The sequence below is a fragment of the Cornus florida genome, unplaced genomic scaffold (genome assembly GCF_030987335.1).
Source record: "Cornus florida cultivar Cherokee Brave unplaced genomic scaffold, ASM3098733v1 CherokeeBrave_3.0.0_Hap2_Chr08, whole genome shotgun sequence".
NCBI lineage: Eukaryota > Viridiplantae > Streptophyta > Magnoliopsida > Cornales > Cornaceae > Cornus > Cornus florida.
Window position 1 is genome coordinate 71,456,759 of NW_026775578.1, and position 27,288 is coordinate 71,484,046.

Below are 27,288 nucleotides of genomic sequence, written 5' to 3' on the forward strand. Positions count from 1 at the left end.
AGTAAAGACCATCCTTCTCAAACCCCCCACCAATTGTCTTCTTCATCTTGAGATCTTGAAAGACATAGCGGGAAGGAGAAAAATTAACTGAGCAATTTAAATCTGATATGATTTTGTAAACTGACAATAAATTGAATGAAAATTGAGGGATATATAAAATTGATGAAAAAGTGAGACCCAAAGTGCGAAAGGTACCAATTCCATGAACAGGTGATTTGGCTCCATTCGCTATAGTAACAACTGATGGTGATAAAACATGAGAAATATTAGAAAGAAGAGATGGCTTACCTGTCATGTGATCGGATGCCCTTGAACCAATGATCCAAGGGCAGAAGATGAAGCATGGAGATAGGTATTACCTAAAGTAACAATAGTAGTGGTGGAGGAGGAGGGTTGATTTGCAAGTTCACACTTTACGAGAGAATCATACTCGGCTTTGAAGAGAACTACTTGTTCATTTGCAGGAGTGGGAGTAGTCTCCTCCTAAACCGAAGCTTGATTAGCCTAAGCTGGCTTCCCATGAAGAGCCCAGCAGAAGTCAACAGAGTGATTGTTTCGGCCACAATGAGTACACTTCTTGCTGCTGCAATCCCCTCTGCCGCCACGAGTACCACGGCCTGGGTTGGAAGGACCTCTTCCCCCTCATCTTCCGAGGAAAGTATCATGTCGCTCAGTAGGAAAAACAAGAGCAGAGTGATTTTCCTTCTCAATCACAAGGGCATGAATAGATGCTCTTCAAACTCGAGCAAAAGTCTCACTAGCTGTGGGTATCTCCTTGCCAGACAAAATCTGCGAACTAATCGGAGCGAGTTCGGGTTTCAAATCCTTTGCTCTGTTGCTGAACGGATTGAAAAAATTCAGAGAGATTTTCTTTGGGGTGGAAAAGGAGAGGAGTTTAAGTCTCATCTTGTTAATTGGGAGCTGGTTTGCAAACCTTTGAAGTTTGGCGATTTAGGTATTCGAAAGTTGGTCCCTTTTAATAGAGCCTTATTGGGGAAGTGGTTATGGAGGTTCGGTAAAAAGCGTCATCGACAATGGAGAAGAGTTATCTCGTGTTGTTTTGGGGAGGAGAGTGGAGGTTGGTCCTCTCGTCCTGTTTATATTACTGGGGGTGTTGACGTTTGGAAGTTCATTCGGAAAGGTTGGGATGTGTTTTCGACCCATATTCGGTTCAAGGTTTGTAATGGTATGAATGTTAGATTTTGGGAAGACATATGGTGTGGTGATCAGTTGTTGTCTCTTTCCTTTTCTCGTCTCTTTTGCATTGCCGAGAATAAGCATGCTTGCGTAATTGACTGTTATCATCTTGATAACAGTGGAGTTACGTGGGATGTGCGTTTTAGGCGTTCTTTTCAGGATTGGGAGATAGCAGAAGTTTGCGTCTTTTTGGACCTATTGTATAGACAGAAGGATGTTGGCAGAGGTTGTGATGACATTTTGTGGACCCCCTCTCTTTATGGTAGATACGAAGTTCAATCCATGTTCTTGTGTTTGTCTAATTTTATTGGACATAGTTTCCCATGGAAGTGTATTTGGTGCTCTAAAGCTCCTCTTAGAGTCGCCTTCTTTGTTTAGACTGCTACCTAGGGAAAAATTCTAACATTGGATAATCTGCGTAAGAGAGGTAATACCATTGTTAACTGGTGCTGTCTCTGTAAAACTGATGGTGAGTCTGTGGACCATCTTCTTATGCATTGTCCTGTTGCATCTGATTGTTGGGATCTCATATTCAGTATTTTTGGTGTTCAGTGGATAATGCCTAAGCACTCTTTCCAATTAATTAACGCTTGGAGAAGATACCCTGTTATTGGTCATGCTCGTGATTTTTGGAGGGTCGCCCCACACTGTGTTTGGTGCTGTATTTGGAGAGAGAGAAAAAACAGAAATTTTGAAGGAAAGGAATCGTCTTTTGCAAACCTAAAGTCTCTTATTCTTCGCTCTCTTTTTTGTTATGTTAGAGGTAGCGCTTGCTCCTCGATTGATGATTTTTTTGTTCTATTGGACTCTGTTGGTCCGTAGGCTTGGCTTTTGCTCTTTCGTTTTTGTGTATTAGGGACGCATTCCCCTTTTGAACATTTTTCTAATATATTTTTTACTTATCAAAAAATTTTTGCCACTCGAAACTCCTGCTTGTGCTATTTTTGTTGTTCTACGTGTATAGTCAATGGTTAGTAGACATTCAATTCTTCCCACATACCCTTCAGTTTTAAGTAATAATCTTCAACAGAACGATCTCCCTACTGGAGATTAAAACTGTCCTGGTATAACTGATAAATACAAGAAATATTCTTCTCCGAAGAATACATGTCCCTGAGATTTTCCCAGATATCTTTGGCAAATTCTAGGAATGACACGTTGAAGATCTCGGGCTCTAAGTTATTCCGTAACCAAGTTATAATTTGAGCATCTTCTTTTTCCTAAGCCTTAATAATCTTTTCATCAATGATGGGTTTGGTTGATTGAAGATAGGACAGTTTTCCTCGAGCCTGTAAGAACACCTCTACGTCTCGAGACCATTGAAGGTAGTTTGAGCCTTTCAGTTTGGTGCTGGTAATTAACCCGAGAAGATGAGAGTCCTTGGTATCTATAATGAGGGATGCCGAACAAATGAGATAAAAGTAGCGTGAGGGAGCCGAGATGAGAGAACCAAGATGAAGCCGAGATGAAAACCGAGATCATCGAGGAGAGATCGTCGAGAAGATATTGTTGAGAGAAAGCCGAGATGGAATCAAGATCGGATTCTGAATAAGACTATAAAAAAAATAAAAATTAAAGAGGGATTGATTTCCTCTCTGATACCATTTTGAGAGAGAATATATGAAAACGTATATCTTATTGCGTGAGTAATGCAATAATACAATGGTGTTTATATAGGAGAAGTTACAGTAGTAGGTGAGTGGAGAATAAGTAAACCCTATATATGGTAATGCTCTATATGGTAATGAGGGGTAGGTGAAAGCGGCTACATAACAGGAGTAGGTGAGTGGAGAACAAGTAAATCCTGTACATGGTAATGCTATAATGAGGGGTAGGTGAAGGTTGTTACAGGATACAAAAAATACTAGTAAACCCTAGTAGACAATGTAATCTAAACTGTACACATGTGACAACTCATACAATACTGTACAACACTAAATAAAGCCCACCAAATTATATTCCTTAGAACTCTATCCTATGCCTTCTCTAATCCTACGATAACCATGTGTAGATGTGTTTGTTTACTTCTACATTCTTCTATCAATTCTTAAGTAAATAAATGACCTCCATAGTAGATCTCTACGATATAAATCCAAATTGTTTCAGACACAGTGGTTTTCATTTCTTAATCATTATTTAGTAACCCTTTCCCACAATTTCATTGCATGACTCGTTATTAATTTCCCTATAATTACTACAAATTTGTATATCACTTTTATTTTATATATTGGGGCAGTCATACTTTTTCTATATTCATTAGGTATCTTTCCTTCTTTTAGAATTTTATTGAATAAATTTGTTAGCCATTTAATTCCTATGTTTTCTAGAGTTCTCCAAGCTTCTATTGGTATGTTGTCAAGTCTCATTGCTTTATTATTACCCATTTTAAAGTGCATCCTCTATTTTTCAATTATTAATCCTATTTATCATTCTTATATTATGTCCATCACATGTAATTTTTTCTTAAGGATGTTCCCTCATTCAAGAGCTGTTGGAAATATTCTTTCCATATATCTAATATGTCCTTTTCTTTCACTATTATTTTTTGACCATATCCTTAATGCATCTAACTTTATACATGTCCCCAGCCATCCTATCTCTACTTTTTTGCTTACTTGAAAGAATATCCCCATTCATAGGTCTGAGATCTACATTCATGAATTGAAAGGTCGGAATGATTAACTCTGCAATCAGTTGTTAGAATCAATAGGTGTTCACATCGTTCATTTGAAAAAATGGAAACCCTTCTACAAATGAACCCAATTTTACACACACACACTAGTTAATGCATTTTCTCTAGCTTTATTTGCCAACTTCTTTGCTTCACTTTTTAATTTTTTTCTATTTTGCTAAATCCTCATTTTTTTTTTTTTTTGCCATTCTTTAAAGCTCTTCTTTACTTTGTATGATTTGTACTTCATCACCCCACCACCAATTTCCTTCTTGATAAGTTTCTTATCTTAGTCTCTCCTAGAATCTCCTTCGCTACCTTCCTAACATGATCCACGATTTTTGACCAGAAATTATAGATATTTTATTTTTTCCTGAATTGGATGATTTTATAAATGAAAACATATAGAAATAGAGTACAAAAGAATCACATAGGGACAAGCCCCCTATTAGCCATAGTCACATCTACTGCTCATGGAAATATACCATTTCCAGTACAAAAATGAATTAAAGGTGTAGCATAAAGAGCAAATCATCTTCACAAACATAGGTCCACAAAAGTTTCAACTGACAAGACCATTAGAGCAGTAGTCTCCATGATGGCATCAATGCCAAGTTGGGAAGCACCCCTGAGCGCATCTTCAAAGGCCCTACTATTTCTTTCTATCCATATGTTCCAAAGTATAGTAGCAAAAGACGACTTGATAATCTTAGCTCTGAGTGACTGGCCTCTGGCAACTTGATTCACCCAATCAGCCATGTCCAGGATAGAGCTTACCCTATGAACAGAGATATGCAGCAAAGAACACCACCAATCCCACACTGCGGCAGCATAACTACACTTCACAAACAAGCGATCTGTGTCATCCTCATTAGACCAGCAAAGGTGACGAACACCTGGCAAAATTAACCCTCTTCTCTTTAGATTAGAATAAGAAGGAATGGCATTTTGTAAAATAGTAGAGGCAGTGAGGGCCACCCTGGGTCTGCAATTCTTCTTTACCAATGGAAACCAAGGAATAGTTAATGCTTTGGCTCTGCAGGATGTCCACGCAGACTTGAAGGAGAAAGGGCCATGGTTCCATTTAATGATGTCCTCCCCAACAGCACTAATTCTTTTAGATTTCAGCAAATCAGTTATAAAAGATGGAATAGTAATAGGCATAGACCATTGTCTGTTTTGAATGAAAGACTTCACCATCGTTCATTTATCCACACCACATGATCTCCAAAATCTGAAGCTGTACTGCTGAATTAAAGGAATGCCATTTACCCATGGATCCATCAAGAAATTAAAAGCACTGTCTCTAACACAAAAAGTAACATTATTGAGCATAAAGTCTCTGGTCTGCAGCATTGGTTTCCAGATTGATGAATCTGAAGGCCTACGGATGTAATTCCAGAAATTGGATTTGTTGGTATATTTCATTCTCAGCCAGGCAACCCATAGAGAATCTTTATTCTGGATGAAATCCCAAACAAGAGAGCATCGAGCTGCAAAGTTAGTGTCTTCAAATCTTGTAATACCAAAACCTCCCTCTTGTCTAGGCAGATCAATTTTGTTCCAGCTAATCAGATGCATCTTTTGGCCAGCGTCCTTTAACCCCAGACAAACCTCTTTAGCTTTGAAGAGAACTCCTTTTTCACAGTTCGAGGAAGATTAAATACAGACCAGTAGTAAGTGAAACTCTACCTGCCATAGATAAGTTCAAAGTGTTCCAAGCCGTCAATCTGGAATTAACCTTATCAATGAGAGCAGCACGATGGCTTCTCTTAAGGTTTCTATCAACTAGGGGGAGACCTAAGTGTTTCATGGGAAATACAGCCTGCTTGAACTAAATTATTCTAATCAAACTGCTCTTCCTTCTCACTGCTCCTGAGAAGAATACATGACTCTTATCCGTATTGATCCTAAGACCAGAAGCTACTTGAAACTCTTGGAGAGTATCCACCACAGCTCAAGCATTTCTCAGACTGGCTTTCACAATCATGAACAAATCATAAGCGAAGAAAAAATGTCTAATTTTCAACCCAACTTTACTGACCTCTTTACATAGCTCAATGTGGCCTTCATTCACCTTCTTGTGCATCAAATTAGAGAAATACTCTGACACCAAGGTAAAAAGCAATGGAGACAAGGGAAATCCTTGCCTAATGCCCCTCCCAGCAGCAAAGAATCCTGCAGGGACAACATTGACAAGGACAGAAAAATTTGCTGTGGTTACACAATGCCTCATCCAGTCAATCCATTGATTGCCAAAGCCATAACTTTGCATAACCTTAAATAAGAAATCCCAAGAAATGGAATCGTATGCCTTCTGTAGATCAATTTTCAAAGCCATAGATGCACCCCCTTCTTGCTGGAAAACCCTTGAGGAGGTCATGAGCCAGGATGATATTCCCTTGAATCTTCCTTCCCTTAATAAAAGCCATCCGTTCCTTGCCCACTAGGTTATCAAGCACCCCCACCAGTCCGTTAGCTAAGATTTTTGCAACATTTTAATACAAGGTATTACACAAAGAGATGGGCCTGAAGTAAGTTAGCTTGCTACTACCAGTCTTCTTTGGCACTAAGGTTAAGAAGGTAGCATTCATACCTTTAGGCATAACAGCATTTTGAAACCAGTAGTGGATTGATTGAATTAAATCATCCTTGATGATACCCCAAAACTTCTGATAGAACCTGGCAGGAAATCCATCGGGACCTGGGGACTTATCAGGAGCAAAATTCACCACCACCATATTGATTTCCTCTTCTGTAGGCATAAATTCGAAATCCATCTGTTGATCTTCAGTTAGAACATTTCTAGGTTTCTGTAGCTGTAAATCCTCTCTTCCACCCTCTATGCCAGAGTAAAAGTTCTTGTAATACTCCTCCAGCCACTCCTTAATCACTTCTTGATCTGAAGACCCCTTCTCATCTTCAAGTTTGAAGATGGAATTGACAGCCCTTCTCTGCTTTACTTTGTGATGGAAAAACTTAGCGTTTATCATTTTCAGAGAGCCACTGCACACTGGACTTTTGGGCCCAAAGTCATCTGTAGTTCCTCCAGCTTTTTAGATGCCTTCCCCAACTGATCAAATATAGAGCCCTTATTCTTTTACTCTTTGATTTTCTCCTTCACTAGTCTGAGCTTCTTCATAAATCTATGAATAGGGTTGCCAAAAGTATGCTCTTGCCAGATTGACATCACCAACTGCTCCACCTCTAGGTCTAAGCACCAAATTTTGAAGAATTTAAAAGGTTTAGCTCCCATACTACAAAAGGTATCATACTGAACCACCATCGCATAGTGATCAGAAAAGGTTGGAATAGAAAGAAATAGTTTATAGTTTCTAAAAACTTGGATCCATTGAGCATTGCACGGCCCTCTGTCCAACTTTTCACATATCCTCTTCGTATTAAACTGACTGTTTGACCATGTCCACTCCCCATTACCGATAGGCAAGTAATCTAATCCCACAACATTTAATAGTAGAGTTAAATTCATCAATGATTCTGTGAGGCATCTTCAATCCACCTATCTTATCCCCATGAAATCTCACCACATTCCAATCCCCCATAGCCAGCCATGGGCAGACCACACTGCCATGATAGTGTAAATTCTCCCATAATTGCTTCCTTTCTCTGACAGTATTAGCTGCCTAGACATATGTCAAGAAGAAGTACTTTTGTGACGGCAGAATTCTGACTTCAGACAAGGTAGATTGAACATCTTCCTTGAGCACATTTAAATGAACTTTAGAGGGATCCCATCCAATCCAAATCTTTCCACCATGATGAGATTGATAATTTGCAAACCACTTCCAGTTCTACCCAACTTCTTAGTAAGTCTATCAAATTTATGAACTTGAACTCTGGTTTCAACTAAATAGGCTATCCATAGGTTATGATCTTTAATCCATTTACTCACAGCCGTCTGCATTCTAGGCCTATTCAGGCCTCTTACATTCCAGCTCCCAATCATTGAGAAAGCTGAGATGGTGGGATTGCCCCACCTGCTACCATTCCTCTAGTCACTCTACCAGAAGTTGCTCCTTTCACTTGCCCTTTGCCTTTCTTCTTCGTCACCTGAGCTTTGAGTGAAGCTGTTTATTACCCATAGAAGCTATCTGCTCTACATCCACATCAATTTCACCCTCCAAATATCCAGCAACACCTACATTATCATTTCCCCCTTGGCTTATTAATTCTTTGTCACCTGACTCTGCAAGCTCAGCATTTTGCTCAGGTACATTTTGCACAGTAACACAATCCCCATCAATGGCAAGAGATACTCTTCCTTCACTAACACGATTTTCAAAACCACAATTCATCCTTGAAGAGTCTGTCCCATCATCCTCTTCTGCTGCAGAAACTGCTCCCATATCCTCATTGTTTTGTTGTAACACATCAAAAGGATTGGTCGCCTCAACCACTGGAGAGGTAGTCATAACAGCTTCTGGAGCCTTGACAGCCTCACAGTATCTTCATCAACTTCAGTTAATCTACCCTCCTCCTTAATCACCCACTTTTCAGTGGTTTTCTTCACATTCTTGGCTTGTTTGTATTGTTGTGGACATTTGTCCACAAGATGATCCACCCTTTTACAGAGAGAGCATACTTGCGGCTTCCAATCATATTCCACCTCTACCTTGCATTCTTCTCCATGGATAAAGGCTGTCACTTCATCTGTATACTCTCCATGAACATCAAGTTCAACCATAACAAGCATACTTCTGTCTCTGTTCATAGAAGCTTTATCCATATGTAGAGGCTTTGAGAATAAGAACAGATCTTGGAAATCACCATGTTACTTCTCACAAGTATTGGCAGTCCATGTAATTTCATCCATGTTGGAACCGATTCTAGCATATCTCTCTCTAAATGAACATTTTTTTTCCATTTCTTGAGAATAATCGGTCGCCCCTCAAAGGTGTGGACTCTCTATAGCACCAGATCCATGTCCTCTAGAGTATTAAACCTGGCTTGGAAGAATCCATCTTTTAATTGGACCACCTTGATAGACGAACCCCATCTTTTATTGATGAAAGATTTGAGGAAAGTAAAATAGGGTTTCTTCCCCATCACATAGCCAACAACAGACGTTCTCTAATCGATCTTCTCTTGTACGTCTTCATCATCAATATGCACCGTCTTTAGATTCTTACAATCAGGAAGAAAAGAAAGGTTCACCATTCAGTTTTTCGATGCAGAAGTGAAAAAATTTCTCCATGGTATTCGCGGAGTAGACTGGGTACAGGAAGGAGAAAGCCTTGTCGGCAAGGAGGAGGTTTGACCTTCCTCCATGCAAGAAGAACGCTGTCTTACACGCGAAACCGTAGTGCAGGTATTAGAACTCTAGAAATCGCCCTTTATGAGAGTGAGTTATCAAAACTTGCTTACTCAATACTAAATTATTTATATTTTCATTCCAAATCCATTGCTTCTCTTGTACTAGCTGCTTTCTATATGCCATCATTTTATCTCCTTTCAATTCTCTCCCCTTTATGGTTTGTTGGCCTCTTATTGCTTTTCAATTTCAAGTCCTTTGATTGGCAAGTCTAATTTTAATTGCTTGTGTTGGTTACGTGAGTTCCATTCCCCTCTTCAATATTATTAGCAAGTATGATAGCCACGATTTATAGAATGACTTACTGTATTAGTATAGATCTGATTATGCTATAGAATATGCCATAGAATATTTTGTGATTTGATTTAGATTTGATTTTATTTCCTTTCTTGTAATATGAGCATGTGCTATTTTTTATCTATAAATACTAGAGTTATGAATGAGTGATTATCTCATTCAAGCTTTTACACAATTCTCTCATTTTCCTTCTATATTGTATTTTTACTTTGTATTAGAGCCAGGGTGGTCCGACTACAATGGGGGCATTGCGAGTTCGGCACCACCCATTCGGGAATGGTTTAAGGTGAGATCACCCATCCGAGAGGTGTCGGGTACGCAGTGTGATCTGACCTCAATGAGGGTGTTGCGAGTTTGACACCACTTATTCAGAAATGGTCTGAGGAGACATAGTTGTTTCTTTTTTTTGGTCTGAGGAGACATTGTTGATTCTTTCATTTACTTTGTTTAAACATATGTATGAAGTGGAATGGTCTCAGGAGACATTGTTGATTCTTCCATCTACATGTTTTAAACATGTGTATGAAGGAAAATGGTCTGAGGAGACATTGCTAGTTGTTTATGGCCTGAGGAGGTATGATTGGTTGTTTACGGTTTGAGGAGGCATTTTTGATTTATTGATCGGCACTTCATTTGAGAGAAAATCATTGCTAGTCAGATTTGGACTCTGCAACTTGTAGATTCTGAAGAAGGGTGCTAGCAAGACCGTGTTTGAAGATGCATTGTCCAAGTTGGGCATCGCAGATAGCCACGCACCAACTTGAGGGGGAGTGTTAGCAAATAGGATAGTCACGATTTATAGAATGACTTACCGTATTAGTATAGATCTGATTATGCTATAGAATATGCCATAGAATATTTTGTGATCTACTTTAGATTTGATTTGATTTCCTTTCTTTGATTTAGATTTGATTTGATTTCCTTTCTTGTAAAATGAGCATGTGCTCTTTTTTATCTATAAATACTAGAGTTGTGAATGAGTGATTATCTCATTCAAGCCTTTACACAATTCTCTCATTTTCCTTCTATATTGTATTTCTACTAATATATGTTATAGTTAATTCGTGTTTTATTTGTACCACTTTGAAATGTTTTCATTATTTTATTTTATTTTTTTATCAAAAAAATTGTATTTACTATAGTTAAATCATATGATTTTGCAAAATTGAAAAGTGTTTCTCCTTTTTCATTTCTTACCCCAAAACCATATCCTGCATGGGTTAATGTATATCCTATTCTCTCAACTACTACATAACCATTAAAATCACCACCAATAAATATACTTTCATGGCTTGGTATACTTTGTATTTACGTCTAGTGTTTCCCAAAATATCCTTTTTGCATTCTCATTCAATGCTCATTGTCTTCTAATTTCTACAACATTACATCCTATATATTGGTATAGCACTATACCTACCTCATTCCTATGATTAACGGTAATAGGAAAAACAGTTTCACAAATGCACACAACCAAGGAAACCACTACTTCAATAACAGTAATAATAATCAATAATGCAATCAGCAATATGTACAAGACAATGTAAAAATTATATGTATGTATTAAGCAATAAAAATTAGAAACTATGCAACAATGTATATATGACAATATAAAAATATAAAAAAATATTCAGCAATAAATTCAATTACAGTCTATGTAAATGAGCAATGCTATATACTGATTTGTAAATAACCTCTATGGATATGCCCTGATTGTGTACATTACCTCAAGTAAATAGGCAGTTTTATAAGTGTATTAGTAAAGCAGAGATGAGGATGAAGATTGCTGGAGGTCTGGTTTGGGGAAGTCGCTGGCGCTGAAGATCTGTACAAGAATTGCTGCTAGCTGAAGCTCTGCATAAGATTTGAGTTAGGGTTTCAATCCCACCAAAATCCTGCAGGTTCGAGCCCTAGCTTTGGGAGAGCAATATTTACCAAAGTGAATTTTCATATTCCCATTTGCTTTGCTGGTGTGTTACAATTACTATTTTCCAGATAACATTTTCATTAGGTCAACTAAAGCCGATCATTTGTGATGTCTTTTGATCTCATTAAGATATAAAATTGCATATATTCTCCCTCAAATTGTGTACTGGTAACATGGTCTAGATGACAACTTCCAACTTTATAAGGCAAGATCATTGTTTACCTGTAACAACCAAAAACTGCCAACCACATCAATATCTGTTTTGCTACTACTCATTCCGGTCCTTGAATATAAAGAGGTAGTGCCTGTCTTCATCTCATTAGGTATTGCTTCATTTCAGGTTGCTAATTGAAAATCCAGTTCAAAGATTAGGTGCAACAGGGGCTAGAGAGGTACACAGTTTTGTGTCTTTAGTGAATAGCTAATTTCAAATAATCATGAGAAAAGAATTAAGCAGAGTTATAAATAATTTTTGGCAGGTAAAGCAACATCCTTTTTTCAAGGATATGAACTGGAACACACTTGCAAGGCAAAAGGTAATTTCATATGAATTTTATTTTAATTTCTCTAATTGCAGCCGAATTTGCAGAACTCACAAAAGTTCCCTCATTGTCTGTAGGCTCTGTTCATACCTTCAGCTGAAGCACTCGACACTAGTTATTTTATGAGCCGTTATATTTGGAATCCAGAAGATGAACATGTAGCCGGAGGTAGTGACTTTGAAGACATGACCGAAACAGGCAGTGGCTCTTGCAGCAGTGGTTCATGTAGCAATATACTGGATGAAGATGTAAGTATGCATTACAATAATATGTGGATGTCTGTAGGCATGATGTCGAAATGTAACAGATCATGATCCAAATTTGAAATGATTTGAGTAATTTGCGTAGAAAATTTAGCTTTCTGACTGGTTGCTTTTAAAACCAATTGCATATGGATGAATTGAATTGATTTGATTTTTTTCCTTAAATCAACTAGACTATTATACACAAGTATGAAGGTTTAAGTGGCACCTGAATCTTATCAAAGACTGTGGACATGGTGCCTAGGTTACTACTGATTTGGATCTAAAGCGAACAAAGCTGATAATAATCCAAAAACCTTTTTTCTTTTTTGTATTTAAATCATATTGGATAAACTTACAGTCCTGTGGATGTATTGCTGTACTAACCATTGTGTCTTGGAAGCAGGGGGATGAATGCGGTAATTTGGCGGAGTTCAGTGGCCCAGTCCTTGACGTGAAGTGCTTTAGTAATTTCTCATTTAAGGTAAGACTTGAAAAAACTAGATATTTGCTGTTACACTTGGAGGTTACACTAGTTACAAGAAATCCTTTCACTTGTTTATATCTTCTTTTTTTGGATGGAGAGGAATTACTGGTGTGAATGAATGAATTATCTTAAAAAATTAGTTTTAAGCATGAGGCTCCGTTTGGAAGGAAGAATTTAAGATGAATGGGTCTTGGTTCAATTATTTGATGAAATTTTAAATTGTTGTCCTTAAATAATTGAGCTCAAATTCATTTATTTTAAATTCCATAATCCAAATGGAACATTATTTAAGCTCAATTTTTCTCAATGCAAATCCATCCATCCATCAAAATGTACTGTGAAAATGGATGACAGTGGAAAGATTTCATTTCCATATGTCTCTAACATGTAACTTACCATTTTAAAGATTGCAATCTGATCATGGAATTTATTTATTTATTTTTATTATTTTTTATTTTTAGAACTTGCCTCAACTGGCTTCTATCAACTATGATTTGGTTGTAAGGAGTGCAAAGGAGTTACCAGATGCCTCCAAACCATCTGTTCCATAAGTTGTGTGGTTGCTCCTGCAAATTTATCCACTCACTCGTGCTCCTGATGCGAGCATTGCACTTCTTTCTGCTCTCGGATTAGCTTCTACATTTCTGTCGGTTTCCTATCTGGTTATTGAAGAGTAATACTACAATTGACATGAAAACTAAGGAAAGATGTTCGGTGGCTGTTGTTAGCTTTTATTTCTAGATTAGCAATTACGGCTAATGGAAAGATGTGTTCATCGAAGGTCATTTCATCAGCAGTACATTTTGACTTCAACCATATTTTCATTTTTTTTTCTGTATATACATACATGCTCTTTCTGTAGTAGAAATTTTGTTTTCCTCTCTCTTTTGCTTCTTTTCATTAGTTTAACGATGTATAGGAGCTTATAAATGATACTATTATGGTATAACTTTCATGGGTCAATTTGAGAAATGGTTTTGTTTTTGTTCCTGAAGAATTGGGTTTTACATAAAGAATGATCAAATGGAACTATATATATATATTAGCAAACAATTCTCACTATGCTCTGGTGGAGATTTTAATCCTCCATCTATCGCTCTAAAAAGAGTGAAGATACTATTACGCCCTGTGCCCCTAAGAAACTAACTTCATGTTCTGTTTTACACTTGATTATTCATTATAACGTGGTTTTGATGTTACTATGTTCCTTCAAAATGAAAATTCCAATTTTACCTCAGTTTAGGGCAACTACGAGATTGTTGATTACCTAAGCAATATCTTTTATTTATTTCTTTTAGGTTTTTGTTTTTTTAATTTTAATTTTTATTTTTATGGAAACTTGTTTATTAGTTTGTTTGTGGAATGATTGGAACAGCCTCTGGCCTAAAGATGGCAAAATACCCCCATACTGTCGGGTACCCGTCTCGCCCCGCTTAGAATGACTATGGAGAGGGTTAAATGATTTTGGGGGCAGGGATGGCGATGGGAGTTAGGATTGAAAACCCGTACCGTTATGGGATTGGGATGGGGAAATGTTTCCCGCCACGGCTCGTTTATAGTGATAAATTATAATTTTGTCCTTATACTTTATTTTATATTCAATAATATTAGATATATATTAAGTAAATCTTAATTTATTCTATTTCAATTAGGGATGGTAATGGGGCGGGTTTTTCATTCCCCATCCCCGCCCCCATTTAATTTTGGTACCCCCAAAACCGCCCCATAACCGGTTCACTATTTCCCTCCAATTCCCATAACCGTCCCCGCCCCATCCCGCCTCGCCCCCGCCCCCGCCCCCGCCCCCGCCCCCGCCCCATAACCGATTAGGGAAAATCATTCAGCTCTGAACTTGCCCTCTCTCTCGCTCTCTCTGCAACTGCAAACTACAAAATCTACAAGAATCAGAAGGTCAAGACCCATATATTTCAGTCTCCCCAATCGCCTCCATCTCTATTCTTGTTCTCAACTCTAAACTTACCCTTTCTCTCTCTCTCTCTCTCTCTCTCTCTGCAACTGCAAACTACAAAATCTACAAGAATCAGAAGGTCAAAACCCATATATTTCAACCTCCCTAATTGCCTCCATCTCTTTTCTTGTTCTCAACTCTGAACTTGCCCTCTCTCTCTCTCTTAGCAACTGCAAACTACAAAATCTACAAGAATCAGAAGGTCAAAACCCATATATTTCAGCCTCCCTAATCGCCCCCATCTCTATTCTCATTCTCAACTTTGAACTTGACCTCTCTCTCGCTCTCTCTCTACAATTGCAAACTACAAAATCTACAAGAATCAGAAGGCCAAAACCCATATATTCAATGATGGGTTTGAGAGAGAGCTTAAAGTTGCACAGCTGCTAGGTTCTTGGATCTCTTAATAGACTCCAAGGAAAGACATCTCTCTGGGAATCACCTTTAGATCATTAAATCATCGTTCGGTTGTGAATCAAATAGATGTTCTTCATGTAGTTTGAGAATTTGGCGGATCCCAAGTACTCCATCTCCATCATTGAATAGGGGAATATAGTAAGTCAAGAGGAAAAGGCATAACCAGAAGAATTGTGTGAGTGCCGCCTCAATAGCAAAGTGGAAGTAATGAAGTGTAGGGTTTCCATTATATATATATATATATATATATATATATAGTGAAGGTTACTTTAGTAAATATATTAACATGGGTGGGTAAATTAATAATTTAACATATTAAAGGGGGCGGTTGCGGGGGCGGGGATCTTAGTCCCCCGCCCCCGCCCCGCAACCGACCGGTTTTTTTTTTTTTTTAACCCCCATCCCCACCCTATTTAAGTAAACGGTTCTCCAAACCCGCTTTAAATGGGGCGGGGCGGGGCGGTTCCCCACCGGGTTGGAGATTTTTGCCACCCCTAATTTCAATTACTAAATATTCTCTTGTATTATTCTTATTTGAGAAATTTTATATTTCTAACAATAATTTTAGTCTTAATTTCAATTGAGAAATTGAATCTTAGTTTTATCGGCATAAGAGAAAAAAATATATATTATTATAGTTGAAAAATTATTTTATTATTTACTTTTGTTAAATTCGTATTATAATTACGAAAATATTTTACAAAACTCGCCCACCCCGTTGAATAAACGACTTTAAAACAAAAATAGGGATAGATATTTTAAACGGTCCGTCCCATTGCCATCCTAACTCTTGCTATTAGAAAATCTTGTACTGTGTGTGTTTAGGGGAGGGTTGGATGATTGTTGCCTTTGTTGTTATCTATACCCGTTTATTTGGGGCTTGGAATTAGCTTTTAGAACAACATTTCCTCTAATAAAAGCGACATAAATAAATCCTATGATGATTTTGAGAATTATTTCTAGTACAATATTGGAACTCTATAATGAAGTGAAATACTTCCTGCTTAAGCAAAAATAAAAAGCAAATGACCAACAGGAAAATTTTGAAATTAAAACTCTTGTTCGACATTTTTTTTTCCTTTTCTCGAAATTAAAACTGTGTTCTACCTCTTCTTATCTTATCCATCTCACATCCAAAAGAGGGAAATGAATCCTTTCCAATGCGCCTCTCACGAACTTCCAGTGAGGGGTAAATCAGCTGATGTGGTAAAAGTGGTAAAATGTGTATCTGCTGTAGTTTGTCTTATACCTTTTCCAACTGTACATAATTGTTTATACTCTATCCATACTTGTCAATACTCTGTACTTGTATTCCATTTTCATTTTAAAATACCCCTTAAAACAAAAATTAAGCTTGCCCCCAAAACTGATATATATATATACATATATATATATATACAAATTCTGAAATATCTCTCTCTAAAGGGAAACTGAGAACTCTCTTCTCAAACATCCAAACTGAAATCCAAGGGAAATGGAAACCGAGAAACAAGGCAACCAAGACATTAGACACATAAAGATAAAGATTTTTGAAGCGAAGGTCACTGCTCAGAAGCTCCGTTCGAAAAAATCACCATGCGAGAAGCTGAAGTTCCGATTATCCATTCCGGTGAGAAGCTGAAGGTCCGATCTTCCAGTCCGGCGATCATCCATTCCGGTGAGAAGCTGAAGCTTCGATCATCCAGTCTGGCGAGAAGCTGAAGCTCTAATCATTATAAGTATTAGGTTGTTATTTTGAATTTCTTGTAACTTTATTCATAATGATATATCAAATCCGGTGGTGATTATTGGCAATCCAAAAATCTAAAGGCTGGGTTATTAGTCCTGATGAGCATCAATTCATCTGTAACACCAGATTTTCAGGCAGCCAAAGAATTGGGAAGCCTGTTCTTGTGCCTATTTTATGTTCGTATTTATTTGTTTTAGCCTTGTTCTCAAATAACTTCATTTCTGAATGAACCCTATTAGTCATTAGTTATAATAAAATTTTAGGATTGTATATGCATATACTAGATTTTGAAGCTTGTTCTTGTGCCTATGATATGTTCATATTTATCTATTTTAGCCTTGTTCAAATAACTTTATTTGTGAATGAACCCTATTAGTCATCAGTTATAATAAAATTTTAGGATTGTATATGCATATACCATTTTGAAGCTTGTTCTTGTGCCTATGTTATGTTCATATTTATCTGTTTTAGCCTTGTTCAAATAATGTTAATACTTTTCAGTTTGAATAAAATTGTAGGATAGTTTTTGTATATCCCGGATATTGAAAGATGTGATGTTGTATATATGAAAGTGTTGACATATGTTATAGAAAGTTATGATGTGAAGGTCAAAATATGTATTGTACCAATTGTTTTCATATGTAGTGTACAGTTGAAGTATGTTAGATGTATTTGATCTGGCAACATATGCCACATGTTAGAAAACAGTTGCATTAATGATAATGCATTATAGTAGTGTAGAAGTCAATTATATGTGCATATATTAGGTAAAATATGTGATGTTGTATTTATGAAAGTGTTGACTCATGTTATAGAAAAGTTGTGTTGTGCTGTGAAGGTGAATTTATGTTTGCCACTAATTGTTTCCATATCTAGTGTACAGTTGCCGTATTTGAGATGTATTTGATCTGTTAACATATAATACATGTTAGGAAATGGTTGCATGAATGAAAAAGCATTATAGTAGTGTAGAAGTAAATTTTATGTGGATATGTTAGGTGAAAGACGTGATACTGTATTTATGAAACTGTTGACATATGTTATAAAAAAGTTGTGTTGTGAAGGTCAAATTATGTTTGCCTGTGACGGCCCTGGTTTTTCAAGCCAGTGCGTCCTGTGATGAACCGTAGTTTGACCTACTAACGGATCTGAAATACGGAAGCGAAAATAGAAAACAAGTCTCTAGGGATATACAACATCCCTAGGACACCAAAGTGACCTTTTATGAAGCCATGAAACTACACGAGAACCGCAGAAGAAAAGATAAAAAAAAGACCAAATAAGCCCCCAAGGCCAAAATAGTTTTCTTACATGGAAGCAACGTCCCTGGAAATATACATCATTCCCAAGACACATTCATGACTTTCCGTGAAGTCACGGAACTCATAAGAAAGCATAGCAGAAGCAATTTTTTTTAAAAAAAACTGGACAAGTTTAGCCCTAAGGGCAAAATAGTAATTTTCAGCAAGATCTTAGTGCTACCGAGCACACTATTGGAAAGAAAGTGAAAAATTAATTAAGTTAGACTTAAAAATTACTTGATTCGGAGTCTGGATGGAAGAGAAAAGTCAAAACAAAGTTTTGACATTGCCGAGGCCGTGAATAGTGTTTTGATGGTAATGAATAGTAACGTGGGCAAAATGCTAAAATTCGTGTACCGTTTTGAGGTACTAAACGATATTTTCTGGAAAAACACGAATAAGAAAATCCCCTTAAAATAATTTTTTCGAGCTGATCATGTCAAAATAAAATTTTATTTTTGAAGTGAAATCCCCAAAATACCCTTACAACAGACTTTTTCAAAAAATGCATGTGTGCACAGGAAATTAGATTTGACGCGGGGTTTTCGAGACCGAGAAGGCATTTTTTGGAAAAATTTTGTGAAGAAACCCCCCCTAAAATCACGTTTTCTATGTTACCATGTCAAGGCCGGAATTTATTTTTTAAATGAAATTCCCAAAATGCCCCTAGATCAGATTAGGTAAAAAACGATGAAAAAAAATAAACAACTTTGCCCAAGTGTTCATTTGACCCTAAATGGTGTTGTGTGCTAAAACAATCATTCACGCAAATGTATTTAGTGATTTTAAGCACGTGGGAATGGTCCGCAGCTCCTAATAATGCTCGATGCAAAATACGACCTATCCGAACCTCAAAATGCAAAGAAAATGTCTTAAATGGAAAACTTGAGACCAATAAGCATACATTTCATACAAATGTGATATTTTGTGCAAGGTGAGCATTTACGCAAACGTAATATACATATTTACATGCATTCCAATGGCCTACGGCTTCAATGGTCGCTAAATACAAAATATCACCTATTAAACCTCAAATTTTGCCAAAAACCAAAAATTTTGCCAAAAAGAGAAAGTTGAAACTAAAAATTATAAAATGGTTTTAAAAGGCCGTTTGGCTCTTGGCTACACTTCATGCATAAATAAAGAGACCCTATGGAAGTGCTAAAGCGCACTTCCCATATCCCATGCAAATGTAGTGAAGTTAAAACATGTCGTTTTTCTATTTTTCAATAAAATCACTTAGAAATAAAAAGTACTTAGAATACAAAATAAAAGTCCTTGGCCCATGGCCTCATTACATACATGTCAAATACATCCCAAATGACGCACTTAAGTGCTCATTACATATTTAGAACCAAATATATAAGTTTTGACATATAAAGCTACAAATAGCATTTCATGCTAACATTTTCATGAAATAAATACTTTAAGTCTACATAACATCCCAAAGAAAATGCAAAGCCCCAAGTCTTGAATCATGTACCTAAAAAATGTCCCCACTACATGGGTGAGTAACATAATGCTACTCGTAGGAGATGAGCATGCAAAGACCTAACATTTTACAAAGTTATTAAGTTGCTATAAATCAATTCATACGGTCATGCCACTAAGCGTCTATGTCAAAGATTTAGGGAGCATCCTAAGCTACCTTAGAGCATTTCTAGCATAAACCACATTATTCATGCACTTTAACAACATAGGAGCATATAGTATAACACAACAAGACATAGGTATTTAAAGTTATCAACTTGCAACCTATAATGTGAAAACAACCGAAACGGTTTATGCCACCTAACGTCTATATTCCAAATGAGTATAAGGAATCATCCTAGGCTATATTAAACAATTAATACCCAAATTACAATATCAATATAATTGTAACCAACATTAGAACTTCTAATACAACGTATCAAGGCATAAATTATTAAAGTTAACAACTTGAAATCTAAAATACGGAAACAACAAGTTATAACAAATTAGTGCTATTAACTTGTATTGAAAAACAAGGCATGCAAGTATACTAAGCACATGTATACTACACCTAATCGAAATGTCAAACACCAAATCACAAGCTATAAATAATCCATATTAAAAAAACTTGAATTGAATATAAAATCAAGTAATGGCAGAAAGACAAGGATATACGGTCTCAATGACTAAACAAGCTGATCTCAGGTTACTAGCCTGTAAGGTACTACCTAGTGCGCACTAAACTCGAAATCAAACCGTATATTTGTGTTTTAGGGTTACTAGCCCTCAGGGAACCACCCAATGCGTACTAAATGTTATAGGGGGAGCTCTCATCCCCCGTACTAGAGCCATGCCCTAGCCGTAACATATTACAATGCCTTGTAAACTTTTCTAAAATCAACAAGTTGTGCATCGTGGTATAATACATATACACAATATATTAGTTAATTACCATGCACAAACAAGTCAAGTAAAACATACAATATTCATCATATGTCTTCAAGTTACAATGGCATATGACATGTCAAATATATAATGTGTATATAAGCAAGTTAAACTATAACTTCTACTCATGAAATACTATAATGTAATCATACAATAAGTTCCAAATTTACAAGTTAAGCATGAAAACAACTTCAATACCTAACTACCTCAATGGAAGCATATAATGGAATTTAATTAAATTAAATAACTAAATTCTCAAGATTACATAGTAACTCCAAATATTCTAAAACTAATATAAGTCAAAGGTCACAGCAAGGCTTAGTTTAATAACACTTTACAAGCTATTTCTACCTAACTCACAACTAGGTAAATTAAACTTCATACAAGAAAATAATTACATAAAGTTCTCTACACTCATTCAAATATTCTCATTTTCATATATGTTAATGAGACATAATTTAATATCACATTGTAAGTTCATTCGAGCTAGGTACAACCATGTGAATTAAATTTCATACAAAAAAAGTAATTAAATAAAAGTCTCAAAACCTATTCAATTATTCTCAATTTAATGAATATGATAGAACATGCCAAACTCATCAACAATATCAAGTTAAAAATCCACTTAAGTGAGTAGAACATTTAAAATAAAATTAATTCACCTAATTAATTAATTTTCTCTAGATTTTAAAACAACTCCGAATATTCTCAAATTCACGTATGTTAAAGAACATACCATGGCCTAATTTAATATCACATTACAAGTTGATTCCATGCTAGTTACAACCATGTGAATTTAATTTTCATACAAGTGAAATATTAAATAAAAGTTTCAATACTTATTCAAATGTTTCCAATTTAATATATGTTAACAAGCATACCAAGGTCTAATTTAATAGCATGCGATAGTTTAATTCCGAGCTATATACAACCATGAGAATTAAATCTTATACAAAGAAAATAATTAAATTAAATTCTAGATAAAATACCTAGGCATGCATACAAGTTGTATAAGCTTATAAAATAATCAATACAATAATTATGTAAACTTAAGACATCCCCTAACTCACTTTCCCCACCAGAAGGAAACCGCTCCGAATCCGACAATACTCCTAGGTTATGTCGGAGACAACGAGGGAAGCAACAATAACCCTTGAGGCACCATGAAAATCCAAACCTGAACTTAAAACCCGAACTCAAAAATGGTTGGAATCGTCTTCCAATAAGGGGGAAAGGAACGCCTCGGCAAGGCTTATGCTAAACACTAAGGTACCACGACATTTTACAAAGAGGAAGAAGGTCGATTTGAGAGAAGAAGGGTGGCAGCCCCCCTTGGGCTACCATGGCTGATCTGTAGTAGTGTGCGAAGAGGAAGATGACTTTTTAATTTTATAGCCCCCTATTTATAGTAAAACCCTAAAAGTGCCCCGCCAGGTTTGGAAAAGTGAAATTTACGTAGACTTGCTCAAACGGTAAAACTTCGTGAATAAAAAAGAACCGAAATGAAAAAAAAAAAAAGAACAACAGAAGAAACAGCATCGAAAATCGAGTCCCATGCAAGAAGATATGCCCCGAACAAGTTCGACGGCAACCGAGGCCGAAAACCCTAAAACTGGGAAAAATGACCAGAAGAAAATTCTAAGAGTATGTGACTCAATGACAAGTGAAAATGAATCCTGTATGAGGATCTAGGATCAAAATGAGGCATTTTGTAATAACTTTTGTTAATTACATAATGGCCCATTGATAAGAGCCGAATATTGTATATTCAAGTGCCCTAAATTACATTAACAAAGTCTAGTTATTAATTATTTTATGTAGATTAACTCCATTTGCATGTTTTTATGCATTTTCAGGTTAAAGTGTAAAAAGGAAGCAAAAATGAGGCCTTGTGGAATTTTGAACAAAAAGGATGCCATTTCTGAATTTCTGGCAGCAGTGATCCTGACTTTTGTCGCCATTTTCGACCTAGCAAACTCAAGAACTAGACTTCCATCATAACATGAAAGATTTAGATCTCTGAATCAGCTTTCCAAATCTTCAAGTGGTTCATCATTCCGAGTTCGGAGCAGAGAGTTATGATCTTCATAACAGAGGTGCGCAGAACTGCCTGGCAGCACTGATGTACTGCCTTTCTCCCCATTTTCGGCCAACCATACTTGAGAATTGGGTCTTCATCAAAACATGAAGTTTTTAAAGCACTGAATCAGCTCTCCAAATCTTCAAACAGATCATCATTCGGAGTTCGGGGCACAAAGTTATAGCAGTTTTCCCAAAATAGGTCAGCGCTGAGCAAGAGGAGCATGTTGCACATTGCACTAAGTTAGAGTGCTCGAGATCACCAAGCGAGTGCTCGAAAATCAGGAAGAATGCCCTTCGGAAATGGCTCATTTCAGCCCACTTGCACATTGGTTTCCTCAATGCCATCTTCCTTCTTTATGAAGTGGTTGGAGGTGTTCCTTGGAAGAGAGAGGGTGTTGTTGGAGCATAAAAAGCTACCCAAGGGCCACACATTAGGAATCTTTGATTTTTAGCAAGATAAAGGAGAGAGAAGAGAGCAAGAAGAAGAGGGTTCTTGGAGCAAAAGGAAGGGAGCTCGAAAATGGAGGAAAAGGGCAAGCTTCTTCCTTCTCCTAGCTCACTCATGGGTAACTAAACCTCATCTAGGGAGGTGATGAAGCCTCCCCTTATGTTAATGTTCTAGATTAGGTTCTATTTTGGGGATTATAATGTATAAACTTTGGTCTTTTCATAGTTTAAGAGCTTATTACTTCTTGTAATGAATATTCATGTTTAAATGATTGATGTGAGTTATTTAGCTTGTCTTGATGATTCTTACATTAGTCTTATTGCTTTTATTTTCATAGTGACAATGAAGATATTAACTATGAATGGTTTTCAAGGCATGTTAATTTTGAAACTTGATATTCCATTGCTTAGGTACCTCCTTTGATGGACTATGCTTGATTCTTACTTTCATGTGCTTCATCATTTGATTGAATGCTTGATGGTCTTTTGCTTAAGTTAATGTATTTGATACTACACCCTAGTCTAGGTAGTCCAAATGTGTTGTCTTTTGATAGACCATTCTTGTTTTAATCTCATGAACTTTTTATTGGTTATGAAGCAACTATGTGTTGCTACATAATTCTTGATCATTGCTTATATAGTGTTTATCCCCAATTTAGTCTTGATTTAGCATGTATTTAGGGCGTAGGTGGATTCACTTCTCTAGTTTCCCCTTTTATTATCTCTAACTCTCATTTACTTGCACTACTATTTTATGCATTCTAAGTTCTAAGTTTAAGTGACAAACAACCAAAACCCTCTATAAACCCATTATCATTCTAAGAACAATTCTAGACACTTAGGTTGCCATAGACTAGCGCAGTCCCAGTGGTTCGACCTACCTGACCAATAGCCCTATTTTACAATGATTCGTGCTATTGCGAAGGTTGATGTTTAGTTGATCAACCGATCAACCGATCAATTTTTGGCGCCGTTGCCGGGGATTGCAAACGGTTTAGCGACCAAAGTTCTAGGGTTAAACTTAGTGTGATTGTTAATATTGTGTTTTGTGCATATTTCTCGTGTGGTTTAACCATTTTTATGTTGTAAGATTCTAGGGACATGACTCTCGCCGTGGGAACGCTAGCAAAGTGTAAGTCTAGAATACCCTAGGTAAGCTTCTTGACCTTTTAGTTTCGCATGGTTATATTTTGTGCATGTGTTAAGCTTAGAAGTAGTTAATTTATTTGCAAGCCCTTGTTGAGGCTATATTATTGTTTTAATTTTGTGTTCAAGCATCGGTCCTTGTCATGGCCATTTATTTTCTGTCTTGATAATTGAGGAGAAAGGGAACATCGTATGTGGAGTTGATGATAAAGATTTGTTGTGATGCTGTTGTTGTGAATTGTTGATGTTTGGCCGTAGGTCACTCTCTCTTCCCACACTTGACTCGCCTATTGATATAAATTCACTTGAAAGAACTCTTAGACGGAATATTAGGGAACCCACTCTTACAAGGGACCTTGAAACTGAATTCAATATAATGGGGGATAACGTAGGAAATCCGGGGAATGAACGCGTTGAAATTCCTAATGTAGAACCAATGACTCTTAGAGATCATTTCATTCCTACCACCTATGCTTCTCCTTCTTGTATAGTGATGCCAAACATAGATGCAGCTCAATATGAGATCAAGTCTAGTACCATTCAAATGCTTCCATCATTTCATGGCTTTGATAATGAAGATCCATATAAGCATCTTGATGAGTTCCTTGAAATCTGTTCGACCATCCGGTTGAGAGGTTTTCCGGACAATGCACTTCATCTCCATCTTTTCCCATTCTCCCTAAAGGATAGGGCAAAATATTGGTTGAACTCCCTCGCTCCCAACTCTATTACTTCTTGGGCTCAATTGCAACAAGAATTTCTTAAGAAGTACTATCCGGTGAGTAAAACCAACCAAATGAGGCGTTCCATTCTAAGCTTTTCTCAAGTTGATGGAGAATAACTCCACGAGACTTGGAAAAGGCTACAAGATCTTCTTCGAAAATGTCCTCATCATTTGATCCCAAAATGGCAATTAGTGCAAGCTTTCTATGCTGGCTTGACCGAAACCCATAGATTCATGGTTGATTCTTCTTGTGGTGGGATGTTCATGTCCAAGAATGCGGATGTGGCTTGGACCTTACTTGAGAATTTGAGTGAAAATTCACTTCAACACAATTCTCGTAGGGCTCCGACCGCAACCACTCCAAACAACACCAACCCTTGTCAACCAAAGTCAATACGGGAGGAATCATCTCAAGTGGATGCCATCGCTCATAAATTCTACCAATTGATGGCACCACATCTTCCTCCTTCATTGTCTCAAAATTCGGCAAGTTCAGTTTGTGCTTCCTGTACTAGTCCATTCCATCTCTCGGAAGATTGCCCCACACCGGAGCAATTTCCTAGTCCCAACCAAGAGCAAGCTAATGCCATGTTCTCGCGGCCCGGGAACAATCCATATTCCAACACCTACAATCCGGGTTGGCGAGATCATCCAAATTTCTCGTGGCGGTAACAAGCCCCACAGAATTCCCAATTCCAAAACCAAGGGCGGCAAAATCAGCCCTCTTCTCAATATCAAGGTAGACCTTTCCAAGCCTCTTCAAGCTACCGTCCTCCTTACAATCCAAATGTCTCCAATTAACCTCCTGTGTGTCCAACTGACGAGATAGTAGCTGCAAACAAGCAAATGATGGAATCATTAAATAAGCAAATAATGGATGCCAACAAGCAACTCTTGACATCCTTGTAGCCTACTCTCCAAATGGTTCACTCTCATACTCAATCCATAGCTAATCTCGAAAATCAAGTGGGCCAAATAGCTAACTCGGTGAATCAATTGCTTCAAAAGGACAAGGGCAAGCTTCCCTCTCAACCTTTTGAAAATCCTAGAGGAATGCATGTGATTGACGAAACCCCTCCTCCGAGTGGGCCGACTCATGAACAAGTTCAAGCTATCACCACCCTTCGGAGTGGTAGAGTGGTTGACAACAAGGTCGATGGAGACAAAAGTGAGGAAGTTTCTCCGTTGAAAAATCCAAATTCAAGCTCTTCTAATCCAAATTCTTGTCCCAATACCATTCACGGAAATCCCACACATGTCTCCCCAAATGTGGAAACTACTTATGAGCCAAAAGCTCCGTTTCCTCAACGTCTTCAAGAGTCGACACATTTTGGGAACAAGAATTGTAAAATTCAAGACATGTGGGAAGTTTTCAAGCAAGTGAAGATTAACTTGCCCCTGTTGGATGCTATCAAGCAAATCCCTCCCTATGCAAAATTTCTCAAAGATTTGTGCACTCAAAAGCGCACTTCTAAAAATCATTTGCCAAAAAAAGTGAGGTTGACTGAAAATGTTAGTGCTATCATTCAGCACAGCACTCCCCCGAAGTATAAGGATCCGGGTGCCCCCACAATCTCGTGCGTCATTAGTGACAGCAAAATCGAGAGGGCCCTCCTTGACTTAGGAGCTAGTGTGAATTTAATTCCATACTCGGTCTACCTACAACTTGGTTTGGGAGATCTTAAGCCGACTTCCGTGGTTTTGCAACTTGCCGATAGATCGGTCAAGCATCCACGAGGTATTCTTGAGGACGTTATCATCAAAGTGGACAAATTCTACTTCCCGGTAGATTTTGTGGTTCTTGATACGGAACCAGTCCATGACCCAAAACAGCACATTCCCGTGATCCTTGGTAGGCCATTTTTAGCCATGGCTAATGCATCAATTAATTGCCGAACCGGGGTGATGGACATTACTTTTGGAAACATGCAAATCAAACTCCACGTCTTTCATGCAACTCAACATCCCTCCAATGAGGATGATTGTTTTCTTGTGGATGTCATTGATGAAGTGGTCGAAGAATCTCTCCCCTTCATCCTAAGCAAAGATCCCCTTGAAACTTGCATGTCCCATTTTGACTTCTCAAACTTTGATGTTGATCAAGCCATTCAAGAAGTCAATTCCTTGCTTGATATTAATGCTATCATGGATGTACCTCTTTGGAAAATTCCAAAAGAACCACTTCCCCAACTTTCCACCACTCCTCCGGTCCCATCATTGTTATCTCCGCCACAACTTGAGCTTAAGCCGCTCCCGGCCCATCTCAAGTATGTGTTCCTTGGTCCAAAGCAAACCCTTCCGGTCATTATTGCCTCGGACCTTTAAAAAGACCAAGAGACCAACCTTTTAGCGGTGCTCCAAGAGCA

The 27,288-nt window shown here is 37.4% G+C and overlaps 1 protein-coding gene across 1 annotated transcript in view; it reads left to right on the top strand.

The window, feature by feature from the left end:
- The window catches only part of LOC132268110 (probable serine/threonine protein kinase IRE), a 72,141-nt gene extending 58,566 nt beyond the window's left edge, over nt 1–13,575 (top strand). The window contains exons 13-17 of the mRNA XM_059768845.1: nt 11,762–11,813; nt 11,901–11,957; nt 12,041–12,211; nt 12,612–12,689; nt 13,154–13,575. Of these exons, the coding sequence (XP_059624828.1) occupies nt 11,762–11,813; nt 11,901–11,957; nt 12,041–12,211; nt 12,612–12,689; nt 13,154–13,243 (448 nt within the window). The 3' untranslated portion in view covers nt 13,244–13,575. The remainder of the gene's footprint in view (nt 1–11,761; nt 11,814–11,900; nt 11,958–12,040; nt 12,212–12,611; nt 12,690–13,153) is intronic.
- The last annotated feature ends 13,713 nt before the right edge of the window (nt 13,576–27,288 follow it).